At 39.6% G+C, this 25944-nt stretch overlaps 2 protein-coding genes across 12 annotated transcripts in view; one reads left to right on the top strand and one right to left on the bottom strand.

The window, feature by feature from the left end:
• LOC134223873 (flotillin-2) overlaps nt 1-25944 on the top strand; it is a 619172-nt gene that overhangs the window by 482619 nt on the left and 110609 nt on the right. The gene's annotated exons all lie outside the window — the stretch shown is intronic.
• LOC134223869 (glucose dehydrogenase [FAD, quinone]) overlaps nt 21110-25944 on the bottom strand; it is a 36250-nt gene continuing 31415 nt past the window's right edge. The window contains exon 3 of one of the 3 annotated variants that reach the window (XM_062703084.1): nt 21110-24118. In XM_062703084.1, coding sequence (XP_062559068.1) covers nt 22532-24118 — 1587 coding nt within the window. In that variant the 3' untranslated portion in view covers nt 21110-22531. Of the gene's footprint in view, nt 24119-24175; nt 25919-25944 lie in introns of those variants that run through there. The other 2 variants (XM_062703082.1, XM_062703080.1) reach the window with 2 other exon arrangements.

Below are 25944 nucleotides of genomic sequence, written 5' to 3'. Positions count from 1 at the left end.
ACATTTTTGGAGCGCAGTCTCCCTCCTATCATCTCCAGTATTGATATTGGGTGATATGAACGCACATGGTATTGGATGGGGCGAAACGTATGACGATTATAGAGCGCCTATTTTCTATGATTTGTGTGACGATTTCAATTTGAATATTTTGAACACTGGTGAAGTAACTCGAATAGGACCAAATGGTCAACAAAGCCGTATTGATCTGTCTTTATGTTCAAATTCACTATCATTAGATTGCACGTGGAAGGTAATTCAAGATCCCCATGGTAGTGATCATATGCCGATAGTTACCACAATTAAAAGTAGCTATCAACAATCTGAGCCAGTTAATGTTCCTTTCGACCTCACGAAGAACATTGACTGGCCAAAATTTGCATCGGCGGTAAAAATTGGTATTGAATCAACTGATACTCTTCCACCTTTGGATGAATATCGATTCCTTACTGAGTTGATTCAAAAAAGCGCACTAGAAGCTCAGAAACGACGCGTTCCAAGTGCATCTGTCATAAGAAGACCAGCCACTCCTGGATGGGATGATGAATGTACTAAGTTGTATTTTGAGAAATCTGATGCCTTCAAGGCCTTCCGTAAACACGGAAGGTCCGAGCTTTTTGAAGAGTATTTGAGGCTCGAAAGAAAGCTCAAAAATCTTCTCAAGGCAAAAAAACGTAGCTACTGGCGACGTTTTGTCGAGGGACTATCGCGAGAAACCTCAATGACAACACTTTGGAAAACGGCCCGCAACATGCGGAACCGCATTTCCACCAACGAGAGTGAAGAATACTCCAATCGATGGATATTCAACTTCGCAAAAAAGGTCTGTCCAGATTCCGTACCAGCAGAACCGCTATTTCGAGAATCAGTCACAGATCCCGGTTCTTTGGGTGGACCATTCTCAATGCTGGAACTTTCTATGTCTCTTCTTTCATCGAATAACTCTGCTCCGGGATGCGATAACATCAAATTCAATCTTCTTAAAAACCTCCCAGATATCGCAAAAAGACGATTACTTGACCTGTACAACTGTTTCATGGAGTACAACATTGTGCCACCTGAATGGCGACAGGTGAAAGTAATAGCTATTCAAAAGCCTGGAAAACCAGCGTCTAATCACAATTCATACCGACCGATTGCCATGCTATCATGCATGAGAAAATTATTGGAGAAAATGATCCTTTCAAGAGTCGACCATTGGGTCGAAGAAAATGCATTGCTTTCAAATACTCAGTTTGGATTTAGAAAAGGGAAAGGAACAAACGATTGTCTAGCGTTGCTTTCTTCAGATATACAACTGGCCTTTGCGCACAAGGAGCAATTGGCTTCAGTATTCTTGGACATTAAGGGCGCTTTTGATTCAGTTTCCATAGAAGTACTGTCAGACAATCTGCACAGTAGTGGATTACCCGTTATTTTGAATAATTTCTTGTACAATTTGTTGTCAGAAAAACAAATGAACTTCACACTCGGCACTCTGACAACTTCCAGAAATAGCTACATGGGCCTTCCCCAAGGTTCGTGTTTAAGTCCCTTGCTTTATAATTTCTATGTTAAAGATATTGACAATTGTTTGGAAGGACAATGCACGCTCCGACAACTTGCAGATGATGCCGTGGTCTCTCTAAGAGGTCCATGTGCAGCTGTCTTGCAAGGACCATTGCAAAGTACCTTAGATAATCTGACTGTTTGGGCCAGACATTTAGGGATCGAGTTTTCACCGCAACAACCTCAATTGGTTGTGTTTACTAAGAAGCGGTATCCTGCTCAACTGAAACTCAAGCTGTTGAATGATGACATCAACCAATCTTTATCTTCTAAATACCTTGGGGTCGTGTTTGATTCCAAATGTACCTGGAAACTCCACATTGAGTATTTGATACAAAAATGCCGGAAAAGTATCCATTTTCTACGTTCTATCTCCGGAACATGGTGGGGTGCTCACCCGGAAGACCTCATCAAACTCTATAGAACGACTATTCTCTCTGTTTTAGAGTATGGCTCCTTCTGCTTCCTCTCAGCAGCTGATTGCCACCTGATCAAATTGGAACGAATTCAGTATCGTTGTTTGCGTATTGCCCTTGGTTGCATGCATTCAACACATAACATGAGCCTGGAGGTGCTTGCTGGAGTCACTCCTTTAAAGCACCGTTACTGGGAGCTCTCACTTAGAATACTCATCAAATGTGGAACAAGTAACACACTTGTTCTAGATAACTTCGATAATATGCTTGAACTAACTTGTCGTTCAAGATTCCTGAGAGTTTATCTCAACTACATATCGTCAGATCTTTGTCTTCCGTGTTATAATCCCCCTCGAGTTCACTTCACCAACGACAGTTCCTCAATTGTATACGATCTGTCCATGAAACATGCTATTCAAGGAATACCAGATCATCTTCGACAAATATCTATTCCCTCACTTTTTCTGAAAAATATGAACATGTCAATTGCAACAACAGATATTTCACTGATGGTTCTCGCATCAACGGATCCACTGGCTTCGGTGTTTTCAATGTAACTTCAACCACCTTCCAAAAACTTCAGGAACCGTGTTCGGTATATGTTGCTGAGCTGGCAGCAATTAACTTCGCTTTGGGGATAATTTCCAATCAGCCCGTAGACCATTATTTCATCTTCTCGGATAGTCTTAGTTCTATCGAGGCACTCCGGTCGATAAAACCTGTTAAGCACGCATCTTACTTTCTTACAAACATAAGAGAGCAGATGCGTGTTTTGGTCGAAAGATCATTCAAGATTACCTTTGTTTGGGTCCCATCTCACTGCTCAATCTACGGCAATGAGAAGGCAGACTCGCTGGCAAAGGTGGGCGCACAGGAAGGTGAGGTTTATGATAGACAATTCTCGAGCAACGAGTTTTTCCCATTAGTCCGTCAGAGTACTCTTCAAAGTTGGCAAAGAAATTGGACACACAACGAACTTGGACGGTGGCTATTTTCTATAGTTCCAAAAGTTTCTGGGCGAGCGTGGTTCAGAGGTGAGGACTTAAGTCGAGGCTTCATTCGCGTGATGTCGAGACTTATGTCTAATCACTATTCACTAAACGCACATTTGTACAGAATAAACCTTGTCGATAGCAACTTATGTAGGTGCGGAGCCGGTTATGATGACATCGATCACGTAGTTTGGTCCTGCTCGGAAAATGACGCCTCCAGAGAGCAATTATTGGATACCCTTGTGGCCCGAGGTAAACAGCCCTTCAGGGAAGTTCGAGGTGTTTTGGGAGATCGTGATGTTGTCTATATGCAGGCCATTTATAGTTTTCTTTGTGCTTCTGACATCAAAATTTAATATTTTGTTTTTTTTTTCTTCTTTCTTCAAAGTTTTTTTTTGTTTAGTCTCTGCCTTTTTGTTCCGTAGAGCTCCATAGCTCTTGCCATCCGGAAGATGCTCCCAGTCGAACCATTCCTCGAGCATGACGACACGCCACACCGTCACTGACGCCAAATGCCCGGATGAGAAGCTGAAATTTCCTTATCCCAAATCCTAAGCCCCGTCCATCCCTAAACATTGTAAACTAACCTCGAGTCACCACGAGTACGCTGGCTCCTTCCCCTCTCTTATTAACTGTATAATAAAATGATATTGATTGTATATATCACAAAGAACCATGGCTCCGTAAAGTGTTATACACGCCTGAGCCTACCAAATAAACGAACTTGAAAAAAAAAAAGAAGATAATTGAACCTAAGCCGTCCATCAAGCCTAGCGCTATTTGACTGATGCGCTAGCCATCTGGACTATAGATCAGACAAGAGAAGCAGTGATAGAAGACTATCATAATCCTCGTTTTGTATTTTATGAATGTGATAATTATCAAATATTCACAAATAGAAGGGTAATAGAGCTATATCAAAGGGGACGAAATTGGTACAGTGTTTACCTACGTCCTTTTCCGCCATCAAGTTGAACGGAGTCGGGATGATTGTTTGAGTCGAAGTTATACTGCTGTACACGATGTATATATTTGCTGCTGGATGAACCATTGAGAGTCGTTTAGATGTATTGATCGACACAAAATAAACCGATTTAATGCAATGAGCTGGAGTAACAAATATAACATCCTCTGAGCGGTTTACTGGCGAGATTTGATACACAGTGCTTAATGCGAAGAATGTCACAACTTTTTGTTTTGGATGTAGATGCGAATCTCTTCCTTCACATCACGTTCTTCTATTTTAAGGTGATTATACAATTGAGCCCGTGGTAAATTTCAAATACACCACATCTTTTTCTTCTGTCATTTCGAAAAGTCCGAATCTGGTGTGATAAGTGTATATAGTGCTGAAATTTATATCGATTGTTTAGCATGAGTAAGCAAAGGATCTACCAATGTTTCATCCCAATGCGTGTTATGGATCTCCCAACTCGTGCTTTTAAAAAAATACTAAAAAAGCACGTATTTTCCAAAATGTCCTTTTTGTGGCTTTGTTGTATAATCTAAACCTTAAGTAAATCATATGAAATCTATAATGTAAAGTTCGCTTTCATTAATTTCACTAATAATATATCACAAATCACTTAGGCGAGGATTGCGAATGATTTGACTATGCGTCCAATTTGGAAATCTCGAGCTCATTCAGTAGCCGCTAGGTTGCGAAGGCCGAAGGAGGTCCTTCGTAGCTTAGTTGATTAAAGCACCAGTCTAGCGTAGTGAGGGTCGTGAGTTCGAGTCCCATCGAAGGGAAAGTGGTTACCTCCAAAGCATTTTTCAAATCAATATCTTACACATAATGTACATATTCACATATGAGTTTTCACAACAGGTTTATTAGAATTAAAAGATTTTAAATGGGGTACTCAATTGATTCAACTACTTGAATTCGATACTTACTTGGTATTGGGTATCGAAGTATCGATTTCTTTATTTCTTTATTTGGAGTAGGGAAAAGCCCATTTGAGTAGAACTGCTCTTTCTCAAATGGGTCAAAACCTCTTCATCTTTCAATATCAACAGAAATACATAGTTTCCAAATGATACATACATAGTTTTCTTACATATAACTTATCAATAACTTTACATTAAAATACGGTCCTAGTTAAACTACATGTTCTGGTGTGTGTTGTGGGAAGCAGAGAGTTGTAAAGCAAACTGTTTTCGGAGGGTACTGCAGAAAGGTGAAAGTCATATATCCTCGAGCATGAATTGAATATGCGACACATACGACACTCGATTCCAAAAGTATCATCAGGAATAATACAATCAATCTAGGGCCAATGTTGGGCCAATCTTGAAAAACAACAGTTTTTTGGTATATTGTTTTAAATTTATAAAATACTTAGAGGCATCAAAAAATTTGAGTTCTTTGGGAAAGCTGACCTTAAATTAAATAAAGAGCGAATACATTTTTTTGACGGGAAAGGTCAATTCTTTTATTACCTATGTCACTGGTTTCTAACAAAATTGGCGTAACATAAAATATGAAAATGGTTGTATACAATTAATTTTTTTAAACAAAAATCCCCAAATTTATTCCTCAGTGGTGATGTTACCCTTCTTCGACTGTTATTCGACTTAGAGTGGTTTATGTATCTCAAATTTAATTGCCTATTAATAAGCATCTCATAGTAGTTGGAGACTTTAATGCTCAGTTGAGATCAAAAGATCTGAACCAAGAAGATATGAAATTGAAAGGTATATGTACTCCTAGGTCATACTAATTGTAATTACAATGGAGAGATTTTTAAAACCTTTACACTGCTAGACTGAAAAATGTATCCTCAAATATAGGAAAAGGTACTACAATTACATGGAGAAGTGGCAGCGGACAAAGTCAGATGGATTATGTTTTATCACCCATTATGACCGACTACAGAATCAGATATATAACTGGAAATTGGACACACGTCAACTCAAATAAAAAATTGTTGACTATAAGTATAAAATTTGGAAAAACAATGAGGAAAAGAAACAAAACAAAATACAAACAAACAAGTATATCGCTAAGATATGGATTATTTTTCCTCGCGTGAGTATAAAATGAATGTGAATATATGAATATACATGACTATAAAATAATCACGTTAACTGATTATGTTTATATTGTTATCGCAGCAAAATTGCTGGTGGGGATTCTCATCGATTAGTTTTCGGCTAAAAATGACAAAACAAAACTTTGCCAGACTGTCCGGACGTTTCGGTCGATTTACTGGCCTTCGACCATCTTCTGCGGACACTAAAAATCACATAAGAGGGCCACATTTTTGACTTTAAAAAAAACCAGATTACTTGACAAAATAAGCAAAAGCAAAACAAGACTGACTGCAGAAACATCTTACATTAAGATTAAAGGAGACGAAAATGTAGTAAATAAGCAAAAAGACTCAGCAAATTTCAAAAATGCGTTCAACTCTATTATCTGCAAACTTAGAACTAATACCAATAGCAGATAAAATGTAAAGATTGTACTATGTTTGTGTGTGTCAATAGTTAGTAGTAATGGCTGTCTGTTAGAAAATAAGTGACTGGAAGATTGTATGTTATTATTTTGTAAAATTCTGTATACTGTTTTTGCCTTTCTCGTATACTAAGTATACGTAAAGGCTATATGATCACTCCGAAACCAAACTTTTGATAAAAGGCTCGGATGCCCATAGTGTTGTATACCAATTGACTCAGCTCGACGAATTGAGGCGATGTCTGTTTGTGTTTTTTTTTTCTTCCTAAACAATGGAGGGGGAATCTGCTCAACAGACATCCTGGGTTGAGCAGGAAGTGCGGGGCTAGGGATCACCGAGGGAGGCAGGACTACATTCCCGACCCGCTAAACCGTTTCCATTGCCGCCAAGCCCATAGTCCCTTCGGTACAACCAGAAAGTAATGCTTCAAAGGGGGGTCAGTGCACAACGCACCCTCGAGGTTAGCTGCGTGTCCTTGCAGCACCGAACATCGTCACTCGCTTTTCTAGAAGAACACCATCGTATCGTGCCAGCGCGTTGGCGGCTTTCCAGGTGGCCTTACCACGCCCTATGTCCTCGGAAGGTGGGAAGGGTCGACTTCGCGCCTGCTTCCCTCTGCACGACTGGTATCAAGAATGATGATGCCGCGTGCACCCCAAATTGACCTTTCTGCGATAGGGCCTATTCGCCAGCACACAGAGGGACTTGCCGACGCGAGGCCTACGCCTGCCCCAGCCTTGACGAGGACCCCTTTCCGTCCTCGGGCTCGGAACACGCCCGGTTGACCGACGCCGCGAAAGCGACGATACCATGTTGTTCTTCGCGCGGCCACTTGTTCGATAAAAGGATCGAGTTCGACCACAGAGCATGACCACCGGTATGACCCATGAAGCCGACTCCGATCCCTTGGACCACCTCTTATTTGCGCCTGAACTAGCCATCCTTGAGTCCACGCGCCACCTTCTGTGTAGCTCCGAGACGATTTGGGCGATAGCCGATAAAACGGCGTTCCAGCCAACTTCATCTTCACACATCCTCCGAACTAGGTTGTCCGGGGTAGTGTCCAGACCATATGTGGCAAGCATGTGGTCACGCATTGCGCGAAAACGTGAGCACACGAACAACACGTGTTCCGCCGTTTCCTCTAAACCTGCGCACACCAAACACTCGGGCGAGGCCGAGCAAGCCAGCTGCGTTACCTGCACTTTGATTTTGCAGCACGCTTAAACACCGGGCACTTCGAACCCCCCATGGGGTGCTTGCTGTTCACAGCTTTGCTGGAACAAATCAAACAATTGGGAGGGTTCGTGCAGCATTGTGTCTTATGTCCCTCCAATCCACAGCGTCGGCAGAGATTGCTTCTGTCAGGGCCTTTGCAGTCCCATTGCTTGTGCCCCGGTTCCAGGCACTTGAAGCAAACTTCGGGTTGCTCGTATATGCTCACAGGGCATACCGACCATCCCACATTGACGCTCCCTAACTTGACTACCTTGGAGGCGTCCGCTGCAGATAGCCGAACCGATGCTACCTGCGTCCCTGCCGGATCTTTTCGTAGCCGAACGGCTGCGGTGGGCGTCTCCACTTCACACTGTCGCCGCAGTGCCTTGACGAGCTCTTCGACTTCAGTGATCTCGTCCAGGTCTTTAACCCTTAGATTCACCTCCGTCGTGAGTGCCCTCACCTTGACCGTCTCGCCTAGGACCTCCTCCGCCAACTTCTTGTAGGCGGCGCCCTTTTGCGAGACGCCCCGCTTCAGCTCGAGTATCATCTCGCCCATCCGGGTACGTCTTATTCGACGTACGTCGGCGCCGAGTTCACCGAGCTTGACGTCACTCCTCATCGCCTTCAAAACATCCGAGTACTTAGCCTCGTCCGCCGTGATGACTAGGGCATCGCCCCTGGAGCGATTGGCGCCTACCCTAGACTTCTTGCTACCCTCATTCGCCTGGGCCTTCTTTTCGGCCCTTGACGTCTTCGGTTTCCTCTTGTTCTTGACCAGGGTCCAGGAGGCGTCACCCCCCTCTATTTCCCTGGTCTGGTGCGGCTGAGAACTTTCAGCCTGCCGTAACCCCTTATCACCGTCTTTCCTGAGTGGATGGACCTTTCCAGGTCCTTCCTCTCCCGGTGTTGGAGGTACCTGACCGGGTTTCAGCTTCCCAGCCCCACTACCCTTGTTCGGGGTAGTAACCCTCCGCGTTTTGGAGCGGCCCCCAGGGAGCTTATCCCCTGGAGACTGTCTCCCCCGTTTTTGTGTCTGCTCCGTTGGAGCAGTCACCCCCGACGTACCCGCAAATACTTGAGCCTCAGTCTGGGTAGACTTTGGCACCGCCGTCTTCGCTGGCACGCCTTCGGTCGATTCGACCTTGCCCGAGTCCGCGAATCCTTGGGCCTCAGTCTGGGTAGACCTCGACTCCACCGATTTCACGGGTTTACACTTGGCCGTCCCGACCGCCCTCTCCAGCTTGGCGTCCAGCATCGACTTTCGAAGTTTCTGCAAGCTCCTCTTGAGGTCCTTGCTGATATTATGCTTCGATGACGCAAAGTCGATGATGGCGTCCAGCTGTTCCGTCGCCACCTCGAAGGCCGAAAGCCCATCGCGTTTGCGGTTCATCGCCTCCACAAGCCATGGGCCGTCAATAACCCCTACCGGCGTTTTTATAGCCGAGAGGATGGTTGAGTGACCCACGCTGGCGCTGCGCATTGAGCTGCCGACTATTGCCTCTGGCCTCCTAGGCGGAGACCTGAACAACCCACCTCTTGCGAAGGGGTTGTCGCCTACACTACTACCACTAATTGAAGAATTGACTTGGTTTTTCATTTTGGTCCCACGAGTTGCTCGGGAAAAGAGGTCCACCACGCCAGAGCCCAGCATGACGCGGTAAGGGACAATTACTGTGGGGGGTGCCCAGGTACCCCACAGGCTCCGTTAAAGGCCTAGCTTATTATTTCACCCCCCTGGCCATGCATCCCCTCGGCACGGGTCGCTTGACGCCTTGGGATTAGGGGTTAGGGACGATGGTCCCGGTCTAACTCGCAGTGGCCATGGGGAGGGGTCGTCAAACCCTTGGACAAAGTCCCTGCTGCCCCCGATGTCTGTTTGTGTGTATGTATGTATGTGTGTGTATGTGTACAAAATTTTGTAGACATATTTGTTGGAACTTAGCATTAGTGATTCTCAGTGTCCGCATATGGCCGAAGGCCAGTAAATCGACCGAAACGCCCGGACAGTCTAGCAAAGTTTTGTTATTTTTCGCCGAAAACTAATCGATGAGAATCCCCACCAGTAATCTGATTATCGCAGACAGTTAAAATATAAATTAACATTAGCTCTATCGGAGCGATTGATTGTCTGCCCTTACGTTGGGTGAACATTGACACAACAAAATACGTCGTAACTGATCTATACTTTGTTCTCGCGTCAACATTAACATGCTAGTTACTTAGATTACATCACTTACCAAGGTGAATCCTGATCTAAGTAGTGACAATTCCTCTCCCTACTTACAATACTCCTTCCCGTAACAACCGTAGATATGCAGACTATTCGTTGGTCTCTAAACAACGGTTGTTACACTAACATTCCTTCCCTTGATGATCGTAAGGACGTGGCCGGCGCCGTTATTGACCCATTAAGAGTTGAGCTTTCGGAACGTGCATTTTGAGGATGGAGTGCTAATCCCAAGTTTGTTCCATCTGTTGGTTCCCTGTGCAATTCCGCTAGCTCTGGTCAATCACAGAGTAGCCACTACGAATTTTACGTGCCAGCTCGGAGGTTACTTTCGAGACACTGTACATTTCATTGTTTTTCAGTTTCAATTACACTTTATTTACTATCATTTTTACATTGGAGTACATTTTACATTTCAAGTGATGTTGTTTTTTATACATTTCAGCTTTGACTTCTTTACTCTGTGTTTGATTCAATTCTTTGTGTTTGAAAAATATGCTTTTGCTTAAAGCAAACGTTTCTTTTTGGGTATTTCTTAAACTACTACTAACTACTACTACTTAACCTAAATTCTGTTGAAACAGCGATCTTATCGATTGATGCTCAGAATGCATTGCTTTTTCCTTGAATTTAGAAAATGATTTTTCGATTGTTTGTTCTATTGTTTGGACACCTGCTAATTTGTGAACTTCAGTCGTTCTTGTATCAAAGGGTACATTGAGAATCAGTGTTTTGTTCTGAAAAGTCTGTAGTGATTTTTTATGTGCCATTGCGGTAGACTTCCAAGCTGGAGTTGCATAATGTAATGCAGGAGATATTATCTGCTTGTATATGGCTAATCTATTTTTTATACAAAGTTTAGATCTTCTTTTGATTAGGGGATAGAGAGCTCTGACAATTTTGCTACATTTTGCTTTTGTTTTCTCAACGTGAGAGCGGAATAGAAGTTTTTGATCTAGTGTCAGGCCCAGATACACAACTTCGGTAGACCACTGAAGTGGAGTACCGTTCATCACTATTTTACAATTGTTTGGAGGTGTTAGTTTAGGTGTACATTTCATTGAAGCAAGTGTCGCCTTTTATAGGCGACACAGAGTACGGAATGAAATATATTTATTAGGAACGTGTGCACAACATTTAAATTTAAAGTCTAATTAGATTTCCTGCGCGCCAATTCTTACGTATGTAACGCGACAGAGCTAATGGCGCGAGGAGGGAATAAAACGAATCACACGCTGCTCTGCTTTGTGCGGTCCTTCTTTCATCCCAACAAACAGCAGGAACGACGACGGTAACGATGAGTGTTGAGGGAACATGGCTATTAAATCTAGATAAACATTTGAAAAGGGCGTAACAGCCAAAATTTATTCCTTCTGATTCTTCGTCTACATATATAACTAAATATGTGGGCAAAGAATCAGAAGGAATAAATTTTGGCTGTTACGACCTTTTCAAATGTTAGTCTAGAAATGCTTTGAAGAGTTATTTTAAGGGGTTCTCCCCAAATGGTAAGATAACCTTGCTTACAGTTAATAATCAATTTTAATAAAACTGGAAAATTGGTGACGAGCTTCCAAATCCCAAACAAAATAAAGGCACTATTAAAGTTTAATACCTTACATAACTTTATGGTGGTTCTCAATTTTGGAATATTTATTCTACACCCTGTATCCCAGCCTTCCCCTTAGATGCAGTTTACGTCAAAAATTGATTTCAACGTCCTTTCCAAAGGTTGGTCTATATCTAGAATTTCCCTTAGCATAAACTTGTGTGTGAATTTAGAGGGACTACAATGAAAATTTGACGAATAATTATGTACATCCGTGTAGACTTCTGCGAATTATTAGCAAGGGCATTGCTCTTGTTAATAACTAATCTTCTTATTGGCATTACAGACAATACACTGGGACAGAGCCGCCTCGCAGCTTAGTGTTTATTAAGCACTTCCACAGTTTTTAACTGCGAGGTTTCTAAGCCAGGTTACCATTTTTGCATTCGTATATCATGAGGCTAGTACGATGATACTTTTCTGCCCAGGGAAGTCGAGACAATTTCCAATCCGAAAATTGCCTAGACCGGCACCGGGAATCGAACCCAGCCACCCTCAGCATGGTCTTGCTTTGTAGCCGCGCGTCTTGCCGCAAACTATAGAAAATTAAATACTACTAATCCACGCCTGGCGATTCTCTTGATAGAAATGGCATACCAAGTGATAGCACGATCCAACCAACACTAAACATAGTCTCTGCAAAAAAATCAGAAAATATTTTTGCTTATCTGCGATTTTTCCCATTGAACTGGCATACCTTTCTCTTATTGCTACGTATACAGATACCTGTACTTGGTATAATACGGAATAAAGCCTTTTTTGAAGTAGGGGACGAGGTTTGGTTGTGGACACCCCTACGTATCTTTTGACAGATAACAGATGCTGTCATTCTGACAACCATTGTTAGTTTGCTATTGTGACATAATGTTTTGTACTCAATATAAACCCGAATGGGGATCTCTACTTTGAACTATCCATTTTTTACAAAAAAAACAACTCGAAAGTTTTTTTTTCAATTCCTGATCATAATATCTGGTTTACAGTTCGTCGTTGAGTCATAAAACGGCCTACTTTTCCATACCAACGAAATGGGTGCTTTAATGAACATTATGCAACTCAAATGGGTTGCATAATATTCATTATAACACTCATTTGGGTGCTACAATGAAAAACGTAAGAAACTTGTTGCAAAACTCGATTTTTCCAGCAATCGTAGTATTTATCCAACTCGGCAAGCCTCCCTAGCAACACACTTGTTCCTCATTGGTTTCTGCAACTGATATGTGACCAGATTCAGTCTTTTGTTGCTCAATTAGTGCAGTGCGTGTTGGCTCTTGTTTCGGACGGCGGAACGATCGCGCGGTTTGCCGAAATTTTGTGTTTTGCATTGCGCGGCCGGTAATAAAGTTAATTAGTGCAGTGCGAGTTGGCTCTTGTTTCGGACGGCGGAACGATCGCGCGATTTGCCGAAATTTTGAGTTTTGCATTGCGCGGCCGGTAATAAAGTTAATTAGTGCAGTGCGAGTTGGCTCTTGTTTCGGACGGCGAAACGATCGCGCGGTTTGCCGAAATTTTGTGTTTTGCATTGCGCGGCCGGTAATAAAGTTAATTAGTTCAGTGCGAGTTGGCTCTTGTTTCGGACGGCAGAACGATCACGCGATTTGCCGAAATTTTGTGTTTTGCATTGCGCGGTCGGTAATAAAGTTAATTAGTGCAGTGCGAGTTGGCTCTTGTTTCGGACGGCGGAACGATCGCGCGATTTGCCGAAATTTTGTGTTTTGTTTTGTTTTTCCTTAGGACGGTTCGCAAGTAAATTGATGAATATATTTTATTATTTTTACAGCATATACTGTTATTGACAAACGCTCTATATTGTCGAATAGAGCTCCCTACACACTTACTTCATTTCACCGTGTTCGGTGGATTTTACCGAAATCTCAACAGCAGAACTGTTCGGTAATTTATTTCAAGATTTTTTGTAATTTTTTCCATTGCTCAACTGTCAAAATCACCGAAAACCAGTTAAATTATTTACCGAACAGTTCTGCTGTTGAGATTTCGGTAAAATTTTACCGAATTCGGCGATTTATTTTAAGTGTGTATTATTCACCTTTCCCACTAACACAAATTTTCCTTCCCGAGACATCTATGAAGGTAGTATGGGTTCCCTGCATCTTCACTAGTAGATGTTGAACTAACATTCCTCCCCTTCCTTCCGTGATTGTAAGGACGTGGCCAGGTATACAACTGCTACTGTATAGGAAAAGGTACTAATCCCAAGTACCAATTTGCGACAATATACAGTAGATTGCTCAATTGAGCATTGTATAGCCACCCACGATTTGTACAATCACATATGCTATGCTATGCTATGCTATGCTAGATTCAGTCTTTTGTTGCTCGGGCTCGTTCGATAAACGTACGACTCGTGCTAAAAAAATCATCTTTGTTGCACAAACTACTATTTTGCGTTTTTTAAAAGTGTCATAATTTGAAGTGATTTATTTCAAAAATCTATCTTGAGGCTTTGAGGCTTCATTTTCCAAAAAGGCTGCGAAATTCGGTTGTGGGCACCTTTATTGGTTCGGTTATGGGCACCCTTATTTTATTGACAAATCATTCAAAATCGTTTTAGTTGTCCCCTAACTTATTTTGAATTACGTTTTTATGCAGTTTTTATAATTCTTCTTCTTCTTCTTCTTCTTATTGGCATTACATCCCCACACTGGGACAGAGCCGCCTCGCAGCTTAGTGTTCATTAAGCACTTCCACAGTTATTAACTGCGAGGTTTCTAAGCCAGGTTACCATTTTTGCATTCGTATATCATGAGGCTAGCACGATGATACTTTTATGCCCAGGGAAGTCGAGACAATTTCCAATCCGAAAATTGCCTAGACCGGCACCGGGAATCGAACCCAGCCACCCTCAGCATGGTCTTGCTTTGTAGCCGCGCGTCTTACCGCACGGCTAAGGAGGGCCCCTTAGTTTTTATAATTATTTAGACATAATTGATTGAAATAATGAATTTAATTCATATTTTTGTTCCTTGGGTTTTTTTTTTTCGCTAGTAGTAAGGTTATTAGTCTAGCTTTCCATTGGTATACAAATGTCGGCATAGGATCAACTAGAGCTAGATCAATCGGCATAAGAATCAACTAGGGGTATGGATCAAAGACAAAAGGGTGCCCACAACCGAACCTCTTTCCCTAAAGATAGTATGAAATCTACAGACAGACGGCCGTGTAAAAAAAAATCCCATACATTTTTTTTGCAAAGTTGTTCCATTTTGCATGATTTGTCGAGAAATCATTAAACTTTTTTTACACGGATTTTCGAATTTTGAACTGAAAACTTTTTTTTACACGGAACGAATCCCCCGTGTAAAAAAACAGAATCGGGTGTACTACCGCCATCGGGGGTGACAATGGGTCAAATGGGAGTGGGAATGGGTCACTGTTTCAACTACATGGAATGCTTGTAGAATAGATTTAATGTATCCGAGGACAAGGAAACTTAATTATTAAAGACCTTTTTGAACGATTTTGGAATCCGACCTCTAGACTGTCGGTGAAGGCGCTGACCCATTCTCAAACCCAACCCCCCCCCCCACCCCCCACCCCCAACCAATTGTCACCCCCGACGACGGTAGCTATACAATTTACAATATAATTACAATTCAATTCAATATTAATTTGTTATTGGAGATATTGAAAATGTCATCATATATTCCGGGGTTAAAGTATCTATCGTTGCAAACTTGGGAAGTATTGTAGTATGCAGAATTTTTCCCCCGAGGCACTTTACACAAGATTACCTAATCATATTTTGAATGTGAATGTTAAAAATGTAAATAATAGAAACAGACATTAAAGCTGACGTTCACCCTATCACTTTCTATGATCCTTCGTATCTTAAACAATCTATTTATTAACATTGAGCACCGTTTGAAATGAATTTACTTGTTAAATATTGATAGTCAATACAGCCAATAGATAGTAGGTCAAGTGCGAGTAAAAGATGAATTTTATCTACATATTGCTCAACTTCCAGTCATTGATGAGTTTTCATGATCAATCGCCAAAAAAACTAATAACATCCATCTTACCACGAAACCCATCAACAGTGCATGGATGGATAGCCGATCGTTTGTGTTTTTTCTCCTTCGGACGTTATACGATATGATAGCTTCTACAAATATTAAAATTGTGCTGTTTGGTGCATATCACATTACATAATCGCCCCAATTCGGTTTTCGGCATCCATTCTTTGAAGCATGATATTACACGTGCTTTCAATTAATAGAGCCGTTCCGGTTCGAGCTTCTTCCCTAAGACGACGCCCCGGTATTGGCCACACACACAAGTATTACGTTATCGATTATATTAGCACTTTTCCTGATGTTAAATAGCTCGCTTTTCCGATTGTATAAAACTGCTCCACGTATAAAACAAATCAATCATGCTTATGCATGTTAATAAAAGTACTTTAACGGTTTACATTTATTTCTACTGTATAAAGTATAACGACACTTTTCGTAAAAATATTATATAAGAACACTTTTTCCTATAGTGTGTAATGTTTCTTTCATTTTCTTTATTACAGGTACTTTATACAATAACTCCACATCAACAAATTCAAATAGGTAATACACTATTGTTAGATATATGTTTGGTTTCATATTTAGTCGTCATGTTAAGATGTATAGAATAGATTCACTACTTCAGTTTTTAATTTTGCTATTTTGGTAAGGGCATTCAGAAGCTATAAAGCATAGAAAAGATGTTGTCAAATGAATATAATGAGCTATGGATTTGCATCATCAACAGCATGCGTGATAGATCAAAGGTTTGAGCTGGACGAGGACGAGTTATCTTTAATATAACTAAATAAGATCAATGTAATAGGCTTGCAAACTGTCGATCCGATTATGTATAGAGATTTAATTTTCACAATACATCACAAAATAAACTGTAGAACTAAACACCAAATGTTTATAATCATCAGTAGTGATACATGGAGTTAATAAAAAAAAAAACAAAACTTATGAGATCTCTCACGCAGATTTCAAAAGGTCCACTATTCCGCGTATCGAATCATAATCCTTGATCGTACACTAAAAACTCACAAGTATCCCTCAGTATAAATCATTAAGTTCGAAAACCGTAACGTCAAACTTGTGGGACCGCTCCGTCGATGATAAATGTTTAGGCGTTTTGGAGCCTCTTAAAATCAAGCGCTTCGCTTTCTTTGTGTTTCATCAGCCATAAAAAGTATTTTACTTACCTCAGTTTTTCCATTAGTGGTTGGCACCTCAACTGTGATCGTAACTATGTTCCGTTTTAAAATGTTTGTAATGGGGTATCAGTTTAATGTATTATCGTCTGAAACAGCAGTTCTAAGCAAACTTTGCTATTTTCCAACTTTGCTTAAATTTTCTATGGGAAACTTACAATTCTGTGTGTTTTGAGGACAAGCCTTTCGGAATCCAAAACTAAATGCACTCGCGTTTTTAAGGCCATCTCATTCAAAAAGGAAGCCATGCACAACTGTTATTTTTATTTTTCCAGCTTTGCTGCGTCGCAGCACGCGTGGAATACTAAAAATGACAGTTGTGCGTAGCTTCCATTTTGAATGGGATGCTCTTGAAAACACGAGTGCATTTGGTGCATTTGAATAATTTGTTTGAGAAACTGCATATATCCATTTACACGATTTCGGGAAAACAGCAAAACACTGTTTTTGAACAAATTGGCACCGAATTTTTCGATTTCTTCAGAAATGAGATCAATAGATTTTAGCAAAACTGGACACCCTGGGGCACTTCCAGTGCGAAAAATGTTAGCAGTACTCCATAATTGCTCTTCAAAATGCGTGCACATATGTAGTTTCTCAAACAATCGAAAATTTTGTCAAACATGTATTTTCCATTTTTTTTCCTGAATACGTATTTTTGGACAATGATTCATAAGGTATTCCGGGGCAAGTGGGACCTAAAAAAACGCTAGTTCATCAAAATCGAAAAACAGGGTATTTCAGGACATTAACCACGGATACATCATTATATGCTTCCGTTGTTAAAGTGTAGACATGTCGTAAGCCATTTATTCAGTTACAAAAATATTGGTAGTGACATAAATAAATTTACCTGTGCGGCCCACTTACCCCTTCAAACGGGGCAAGTGGGACCTATTCTGCTCTATACTGTCGAACGAAACTAATTTGAAGAATGTAGATATAATGTTTATGTAATTTCTGAGTCGTAGTATTTCAGATCATGGATGGAGGTTTCTTGATTATCAGACTTTTGTTTTTGGCAAAAGAAAGGGATTACAATGTTAGCAGATATAAAAACAAAACAACAGTCGGTTTACAATTTAATTGTCTGTTGTCTGACTTTACATTAGCTTATTTTCTTACCAAATGTGTTAGATGGAAGAGATAAGCAAATCTTTGTTCACTTTTCGAATGAATGTTTCTCTGTTTAACACAAATTATTTCATGAATTAGAACTTTAAAAGGAACGTTTTTATTCAGGCGGTGTTGTAAATTTGTAATAGCACGAAATGGCCAATTTATGTCCTAAGCACTTTACTTATCTGAAAATCTGTTAATCTGATGCAAAGTTTAAAAATAACAAAACACAAGACAAAATCTGTTGATCTATTATATAATTAGGAGATTGTTTGCACTGTAAACGAATTTTTTTGCATAGTTATTGTTATTGCTTTTTTCCATGAGGGAGATAATTTTCAGAAAGTAAAATATTCATTTGGTAAATCAACTGTACACTACTTCTTAACAACTAAACCAACGATATCAACTGCATTTGATTCAGATCCATATGATATATGAGTGTCGAAGTTATTTTTCACTAGACAACAATCTAAAAACAGGTAAAATGGCTCTATCGAAAATGTTGTTCAAATATGTCGCACTTGCCCCATGTATGTTAAAAATCAAGGGAAAGTGAAAATTGCAGATTTTGGCTTTAATCAAAACTTTTAAATCGTTTTTGATGTCACACAATTATTTAATTGCTCAAAATATTCACTTTCTACATCAATGATGAATTTAGAAACGACTATTTTGTTGGAAATCAATTGAATTAAAATAAAAGTAATAGATTTTGCCGGTGGTTTAAAGTCATGATTAAACAATACCATTAGTATGGTGCCGCAAATGGTTTTGATTCCATTTTTTTTGTATCAGGCATATTCGTTGATAATTCTGCTTCATCTTTCTAGAACATTGTTACCATTAAAAACATTCACCGATTAATCGGCAGCCATAGTACCCACTTACCCCGTATTTTCACTTGCCCCGGAGTACCTTATTATATAAAAATCTCATTTTGGCCATAATGTTTCATTTAGTTTTGGATTTCAGGAGGCTTGTCCTTAAGGGGACGACAAGCTGCTTCAACTTATCTCAGTCACCAATAGGGTACTGCACGGAAAGATCTCTTTCTCTTTCGTTCTTTATAAATTTTGACGTTTACTGGCCTTGTTGTTTTCTAATTTCTTTGCAGCGAGAAAGAGACAATGTAGTCCGTGCAGTGCCCTATACGAATGTATTGGAAATGCAATATGTATAAACGATTCTGAGGGTGAAAATTATGTCAAACGAGCAAAGGCATAGACAGTGCCTTGTGCAAGTAGCATTCTGAAAATTTAGGCAAATAAGTTGGACATGGAATCGAGTGCAAAATAATTTTAATTTGTCGTTTGTTTATTTTGTTCATGATTGTATCATGTTGCACGTCACCAAAAATAATTGAAAATTTTACACCCTATTGAAAATAAGAAATAAAGAATAAAAACAAATAATTTGTAATAAAATAAATGTAATAAATCGATTTGAACATTTTATTCGTTTATAATAAATACTAATTCCAATTTTTATTTCCAGAGTTGTCATTTTCGTTTTCAGATAAAATGTAGGACTTGAAACACTGATTTGATGCAAGTTCAGTCGAGCTGTATGTTAGTTATCTGCACATTAATATTGCATACAAGGTTGCACCTATCCAGTGACAGTCATCGTTATTTGTGATGGCCGTTTGCTTTACTCGTTTGATTCCCTCTATTGCAAATTAATATGAGGAGAATACTCTTATTTTCACAATTTCTTACCTGTAGACCTGTATTTAATATTGAAGAGCAGCGACCAAAAATGTGTAGCACTACCACTCAAGTTTTACTTGAAAATGTATAGTGCGAACATCTCAAAGCAGTTTGACGAAAAAAAACCTAAAACATAACTAATATTCAAAACATCTACAATACTCAACACTATGAGAAAGTAGTCAAGATAATAAACTATACGTAACCAATATTTTAGAAAAGTTCGAAATATAAAAAAAGATGGCTTATAAATACTGAAACTGTATATTCAGTTAAGAATCGCCCTGGCGAAGCTCACTTTTGGATTAAAAACCTTTATTGAATTGGACTTTCACTGCAATTTTAAATAAAAAATAGCACGATTTTTTAGCAAACGAAGCATAGCGTGTATGATTGCGTCTCGTCACGCCATACTAGAAAAGGTATTTTGTCGATTAACTAGTTTGCATACAAGTTACGTATTCGATATCTACCTTGCACTTAAAATGACATGCTTGCTGTATACTAAAAGGCGCAGAAACATCTGTTTTGGAGCTTTTCAAAAATTACATAATGGCCAATTTGGGTAATTTCAACCACCTGCCTCTCCCTCGTGTATGGGTGAATTAATTTATTCGTATGAACCGTAACGCTTGAACTAACCACCTTCCCCATCTTTTCAGCATTGTATAGCGTTACGGCACGTATGGTCCAATTCCCGTTATAAGCTCTAAGATCAATGAAAGCAACGTCCATTTTCTATTACTCCACTAAATCACAACGTTCCTCTTGAGCCTACGTATAAATACGGGTTAGTCATATAAAAACCCAACTTATACACCATACACCGAGTAGTGACCCGAGCAAAGCTTGAGAGCAAATCGATAACTAATTTTGTTGTTGTGAAATCGCCTAATTTTGATAACTCAGGTTGATATCCTTTTGGTCGTTTTAACGGTTAAAAGATCAAAATCTATAGCAGAAAAATCTTACTGTGACATCAAATCGAAAACTATTCCTGCTATCGATGAGAGCAAATCGAAAACTAATTTTGATATTGGTTCCGATAACAAAATAAGTACACAGTTTGATGTCAGATCATACAATAGAGAAATCAACAGCAAAATGAGATCAAAATATGTAATCAGTCATGATGATTCATATTTGAAAACAAATAATGATTTCAATTTGATATCAATATCAAAATATGTTTTCTATATGCTCTCATTATGTTTTCAGACTTTGCTCGGGGATGCTGCCTTTCTCGCATTTAGCCAAAACATATGGCGCTAAAACAGTTCGATGTACCATTTTTTAATAACTTTTAAACGGAACGGTTGATCTTTATCAAATTCAATAGTGATCAACTAGGCTTTACCACCTTTGCGAGAAAATCGGTTAAGGATTACTATATGAAAAGTTGTCTAATGTTTTTCTTAGCTTTTGTGCACACACACACACATACATAAACACGGATAGACGAACAAGTGCTCAGCTCGTCGAGCTGAGTCGATTAGTATATAACACTATGGGTCTCCGAGACTTATGTAAAAAGTTCGTTTTCGGAGTAAAATGATAGCTTTCGGTACAACTTTGTTGTACGAGTAAGGCAAAAAGTGCCTGTTTTATTGGTTTCCGAGCCTGGTTTGGAACGCAGATTAAACTACCTGCCTTAACCCTAAATTGTTATTGTTATTGAATACATAATGAATATAATTACTCCATCCAAGCTCGATGTGTTGTGATGGCAGAGAATTTACTTAGGGTTTGTGATCAATGTATTTATCATGATAGTCATACAATGCTCTACAATTGTACTTGTACTTGTAAAATTGTACGAAATCCTGTGATCTGCTAAAAGAAGCAGAAAATTTCAGGCTACTTTGTTGCACGTGCAGTTTCTGTGATGCCCTTTGGTACGTCGGTTTAGCTTTGAAATAAATTGTTCTATTTAGGTATAAAAATGAAAAAAAAAATAAATCGTTTCTTGAATGGATCGAAAAACTAGCACTAGGGTAAAACGTCCTATCGTTGTGGTATGCCCTAATGTTGCGGTAGTGTTAAAGTAGTCCATTCTGGATATAATACTATTGAAAACAATTGTGGGTACGCTAAAACTCTTGGGATTAACGACTAGAACAGCTTTTGTTTGACAAAATTCCGTTCAAAATGATGAAAAATCAACATTTTTCGTTAAAAATTTGAACCCTTTGAGCCTATTATTGCTGTAGTGCTAAGGTCCTATTGTTGCGGTATTGATCTCCATAAGAATTACATGCAATACCGCAACAATAGGACTGACCTTCAAAAAATCTCAATTGACGTAATATTTACAAAACTATAGTTAACGAGCATCCTATTTAACTACTACAATGTGGAAATCGACCAACAAGTAATTTTTGAAGAATTTTTGTAATCAATTTTGTTTTGACACGGTGCTTAACCCCTTCATAATAGGTCGTTTTACCCTAGTAACTAGTGAGTTTCAATTTGTTGATTGGTAACATAGTCCAATTGACTCGCCAGAACTGAAAAATGTCTACTAATTATTGTTTCTTTGACTACAAATTGTCAACAGTTGATTTGTCATTGGCAATAGTTCAATTTTAGATCTTTATGCAAGACATATCTATTCAGCATTTTTAAATTCGACCAAAATACAGCCTCTTGAATTGTGGGACTTTGAACATATATTTCTACTTTTGTGTTTCTCAATTCCCCACAAAAAATCAATTTCTTTCAATTATTTTTAACTTTATTTGTGTGATGTTTTAAATAATAAAATTATTAGTTTTTTCAACTATTTCATATGATTTTCACAAGTTGTTTAAATTGTTGTCTTACTCTTAGGAACTGTTGTCTATAGAACCATTAAAGGACAACAGCTGTCACTAGAACATTTGGTTCAATAAGTATGAATTGCTTAACAAAATAACGCAACACTTCGCGAGATACTGCATTTATACTGCTGCTTTTTCTTATGGCAACTAGGTTCTTACTATACTACCCGTAATTTACAGCTCAACATGTTTAACATTTTCTGCATAGTCTTCCTTAATGAAATCAGCTCCCTTCTCACCGATCATAATAACTGGTGCATTGGTGTTACCACTGACAATGTTTGGCATTATACTAGCATCGATCACTCGCAACCCTTTCAAACCTCGTACATTCAACCTGGAGTCCAGTACGGCGGTATTGTCCCCATCCGGACCCATCTTAGCGGTTCCGACCGGATGATAGATAGTTGTAGACATGTACCGTACGTAGCACTCCCAGTAGCTGTCGGACTCGAACTCGAGCTTATCGCATTCCGGTAGGCTTAGACGGAACTCTTCAAATTCGTGGTCCTTGAAGTTTTGCGTGTCAAGCATTCGTCTGAAAAAGCGTATTCCTCTAATCAGTGTGGCCACATCGCGATGATCATTCAAAAAGTTGGCGTTGATGATTGGGTAATCGTATGGATTGGAGCTCTTAAGTTTGATATTGCCGGATGACTTAGGGTTCAGTAGCGTAACGAATACCTGCAGGACCTCGGCCTTTTGGTTCAGTGCATTAAGTTGAGCGATTAGATTGTCATCTAACCCGATTTTCTCTTGAACTGTAAGAAATTCAGGTGTGTTTGCTTTGTAAGCGAAATGATGAAACTGAATATCAGGAAATCTTGCAGCAGGATTTTGTGTGTTAACAAATGCGACCAGATCAGTTACACCTATCGTTCCCAAAGGTCCCATTCCATAACGGAAGTAGGAGTAAAGACTATCTATAAATTCGTCTGCACCGACTGTGATAGGTCGTGATTTGTGCATTGAAAGTATTATTGGTACAATCACATGGTCTTGTAGGTTTTCCCCAACATTAGGAGAGTCAAGTGTAACGGGTATTTCCAATTTATTTAGCTCATCAGGAGAGCCAATGCCAGATAGTTTCAGAATCTGTGGAGTGTTTATTGTACCTGCAGAAAGAACTACTTCTTTTTTAACCTTTGCAATGATATTTTTTTTATCTCCTATATCAAAAGACACTCCGTTGACAGCTCCTTTATCGATATTAATTTTAGTAACGTGGGCATTTTTGATAATGTGCAAATTTTCTCTGTCTTTTATGGGATTCAAGAAAGCTTTAGCAGTACTACATCTTTTACCATCTTTAACCGTGCCTTGTGCAACGCAATATCCAATAAATTCATCGCTAGTCACATCCATAACTTCTATAAGCCCAAGCTCCGCTGCTGCTTCCGTAATCACCAATTTTGTCATATCGTTCGATGGGAATGTATTGACTTTCAGAGGACCATCTTTTCCGTGGAATGCACCCTTCTCTTGCTGAATGTGATATGCTTCGTTGCCTTCCGATTTTTTGAAATACTTCAAAACATTTTTCCAACCCCATGATGGGTTTCCAATCTCTTCCCATCGGTCGTAGTCGCGACTATTACCCCGCATGTAGATCATGGCATTATTACTGCTGCATCCACCAAGCATTTTTCCACGCGGCCAATAGCTGCCCTTCTTGTAACCTTTGCTTGCAGAGGGACTTATTTCGGCATAATAATTCCACACGTGGCTAGTATTAGCCAAATGCATCAGTAGCAGTGGAATCTATTGTGAGAAAAATTACCATTATTAGAATATAACACGACTAAGCTACGAATCGTAATTTTACCAACATGCTGATGAGAATAAAGCTGATTAGATGATATCTATGATGACACAAATTTAATGAAACATTATTTGTTTGAACTTGTAGTGGATATATTTAATAATGAAACAACAATAACATATAAAAAATGCAATAGTAGATTATAATTCTATATGAGCATCATGCTTTTCTTTCCAGTCTTCCTTAATCATATCTGATGCCTTCTCTGCTATCATCATAACCGGAGCATTAGTATTGCCGGACACAATAGACGGAAGAATGCTGCCATCCACTACGCGGATTCCTTTAATTTTCTTCACTTTCAATCTTGAGTCAACAACTGAAGAAATGTCGTCCTTAGGGCCCATTTTTGCAGTACCTACTGGGTGGTAGAGCGTCATAGTAACGTGACGACTGTAACATTCCCAATACTCATCAGAATCAAACTTTAACTCATTACATCCAGGGATATCAAGAGGGCTAACTTCTGCTTCATTGTCTTTAAAGACTTTCGTCTCGACTAAACGTTGAGCAATCCTTATCGCTCTGATTATCGTTTGCATGTCCTCTGCATCATCGAAATAGTTAGGAATGATTTCCGGTGCGACGTAAGGGTTGCAATCCATCGTTTTTATTTTGACAGTGCCCTTCGATTTAGGGTTCAACAATGTAACGAAAATAGACATCACATCGGTTTCAATTGTCAACTCATTCAGAGAGTTCGAAACTTTATCGTCGAATCCAAGCTTACTAGAGAATAATAAGGAGTTGTTAGCACCTTTGTTGAACAAAAAAAAGTGGAACTGGGCATCTGGGTATTTGTCAGTAAGGTTGACTGTGTTGACAAAAAACAATGATGAAGTGACATCATGCGAAGCCAAGAATCCGTCTTTAGAATGCAAATATTGTGTGTAACTGTTTGCTATGTCTTGTAAGGTAAGCGCCTTTGCTGTAGATTTATTAATTTTAACATATAATGGTATAACAACATGGTCCTGCAAATTTTCACCAACTGGTAAGTCGGCAACAACTTTAACTCCTATTGGCTGCAGCAATGATTTGGGACCAACGCCTGACAGCATTAAAATTTGCGGAGTGTTGATTGAACCCGCAGAAATGATCACTTCCTTTCGGGCTTTTGCTGCTCGCAAGTGCTCTTCATCTATAAAAAAGTTCACCCATCGAAACACTCCTTTCTTGTCCTGCTCTACATTGATGACTCTCGTATGCTTCATGATATGCAAATTAGGTCTATCCTTGATAGGACTTAAAAAAGCCTTCGCTGGACTGCAACGTGTTCCATTAACAATTGTTCCTTGAGCTCGTCCATATCCGACACCAGCTTCACCGTTTATGTCTTCTAAGTATTTGTACCCTAGCTCTTCCGCTCCTTTGAACACTACATCAATAAGGGGACTATCAGTTGGAAAATATTCGACATTCAACGGCCCTTTCTTGCCATGATATTTTCCACCTTTGAAATCGGCAACGTTAGGATTCCTATTGGATTCCGATTTCTTGAAGTACGGCAAAACGTCATCGTAGCCCCATCCGGTATTACCGTTCTGTTCCCATTGATCGTAGTCTTTTCGATTACCGCGCACATACAGCATTGCGTTCATGGACCCACTACCACCAAGCATTTTCCCACGAGGCCAGAAACTTCCTTCGGGCATACTTTGACAGTACTGATTCGATGATTCGGCAAAAAAAGACCAGTCGTAATCCGTCCGTTGCAGTGTGAAAAACATGTTCGGAATCTAGAAAGCAAACATTGTTTATGTAT

The sequence above is a fragment of the Armigeres subalbatus genome, chromosome 3 (assembly GCF_024139115.2).
Source record: "Armigeres subalbatus isolate Guangzhou_Male chromosome 3, GZ_Asu_2, whole genome shotgun sequence".
In the NCBI taxonomy this organism is placed as follows: Eukaryota; Metazoa; Arthropoda; class Insecta; order Diptera; family Culicidae; genus Armigeres; species Armigeres subalbatus.
The sequence above is the reverse complement of the archived record's forward strand: the minus strand, read 5'-3'. Positions and strand labels throughout refer to the sequence as shown.